Source organism: Aureococcus anophagefferens, assembly GCF_000186865.1.
Source record: "Aureococcus anophagefferens unplaced genomic scaffold AURANscaffold_1970, whole genome shotgun sequence".
Taxonomy (NCBI): domain Eukaryota; class Pelagophyceae; order Pelagomonadales; family Pelagomonadaceae; genus Aureococcus; species Aureococcus anophagefferens.
The window spans coordinates 1-1,115 of NW_008706609.1; the positions used below are offsets into that span (position 1 = coordinate 1).

At 73.5% G+C, this 1,115-nt stretch overlaps 1 protein-coding gene across 1 annotated transcript; it reads left to right on the forward strand.

Annotated features, from left to right (window-relative positions):
• On the forward strand, positions 1–1,082 carry AURANDRAFT_69485 (hypothetical protein; the record flags this gene model as incomplete). Its single annotated transcript, XM_009045255.1, has 1 exon — positions 1–1,082. A coding segment is annotated over one exon (1,082 nt), but the record flags the coding sequence as incomplete, so codon positions are not given.
• Positions 1,083–1,115: the final 33 nt, after the last annotated feature.

Here is a 1,115-nt window from a genome sequence, read left to right on the forward strand (position 1 = left end):
GTCCTCGGCGACGACTCCGGCGAGTGGCGGACGGCGTCCATCGCGCCGGAGACGCTGACCTACACGGGCTGGTCGGGCTCCGCGGACGGGAACCGGGCCTTCGACGCGTCGACGATCATGCGCTGGGACCTCCAGTGGAGCATCGACGGCTTCGGCGACGTCGGGTCCGAGGAGGCGGGCGTCGTCTGGGTCGACGACGTCGCCTGCGACGGCGGACCCGAGCTCGCGGGCGACGCGTTCGCCGCGCCCTTTGGCAGCGCGGCGCGGCGCGGCTGGACCCCGCGGGCCGACTCGAACACGACGGTGGGCACCGACGGCCTGGTCATATCCGCGCGAGACGTCGGCGCGAACGGCGACGCGGAGGCGACCTTCGCGCTGCCGCCGCCGGCCTTCTACCGCTTCGACGCCGCCGAGACCGTCTCCTTCCGCGCGGCCGCGACGGCCGCGGGCGCGGGCGTCTCGCTCGCCGTCGACGGCGCCGTCGCCGTCGAGGCGGACCTCGGCGCGGACGCGGCGACGGTCTCCGGACCCTTCGGCGGCGGCTCCGTCGCGACCTACACCGTCGCCGCGACGGGCCTGGGCGCCGCCGGCGCCGCGGCGACCTTCGCCGACGTCGCCGTCGCCGGCGCGCCGCGCGCGCCGGCGGCGGCGGCGTCCCTGGTCATGCAGGGCTTCGACGGCGAGTCCATCGCGGAGAAGGAGGACGTCTTCGTCTTCGGCGGCGCCGGCGCGCTCGACTACGAACGGGTCGACGGCGCGGCCAAATTCAGCTACGCGGTCGTCCAGACGGAGACCTGGGGCGGCTACGCCGTCTACATGTACAACCCGAACACCGTGGACGTGCCCCGCCAGCCCATCAATTGCGCGTCGGCGACGTCGCTGAGCTTTCGCTACAAAGTCGAAGCTCCCTCGGCGGGGCGCGTCCAGCTCCGCTTGATCCTCATGGACTGCGGCGACGACGCCTGTTTAGAGGATCCGACCCTGGAGGAGCACTGGTACTCGTTCTTCGACGTCCTCGGCGACGACTCCGGCGAGTGGCGGACGGCGTCCATCGCGCCGGACACGCTGACCTACACCGGCTGGTCGGGCTCCGCGGACGGGAACCGGATCTTCGA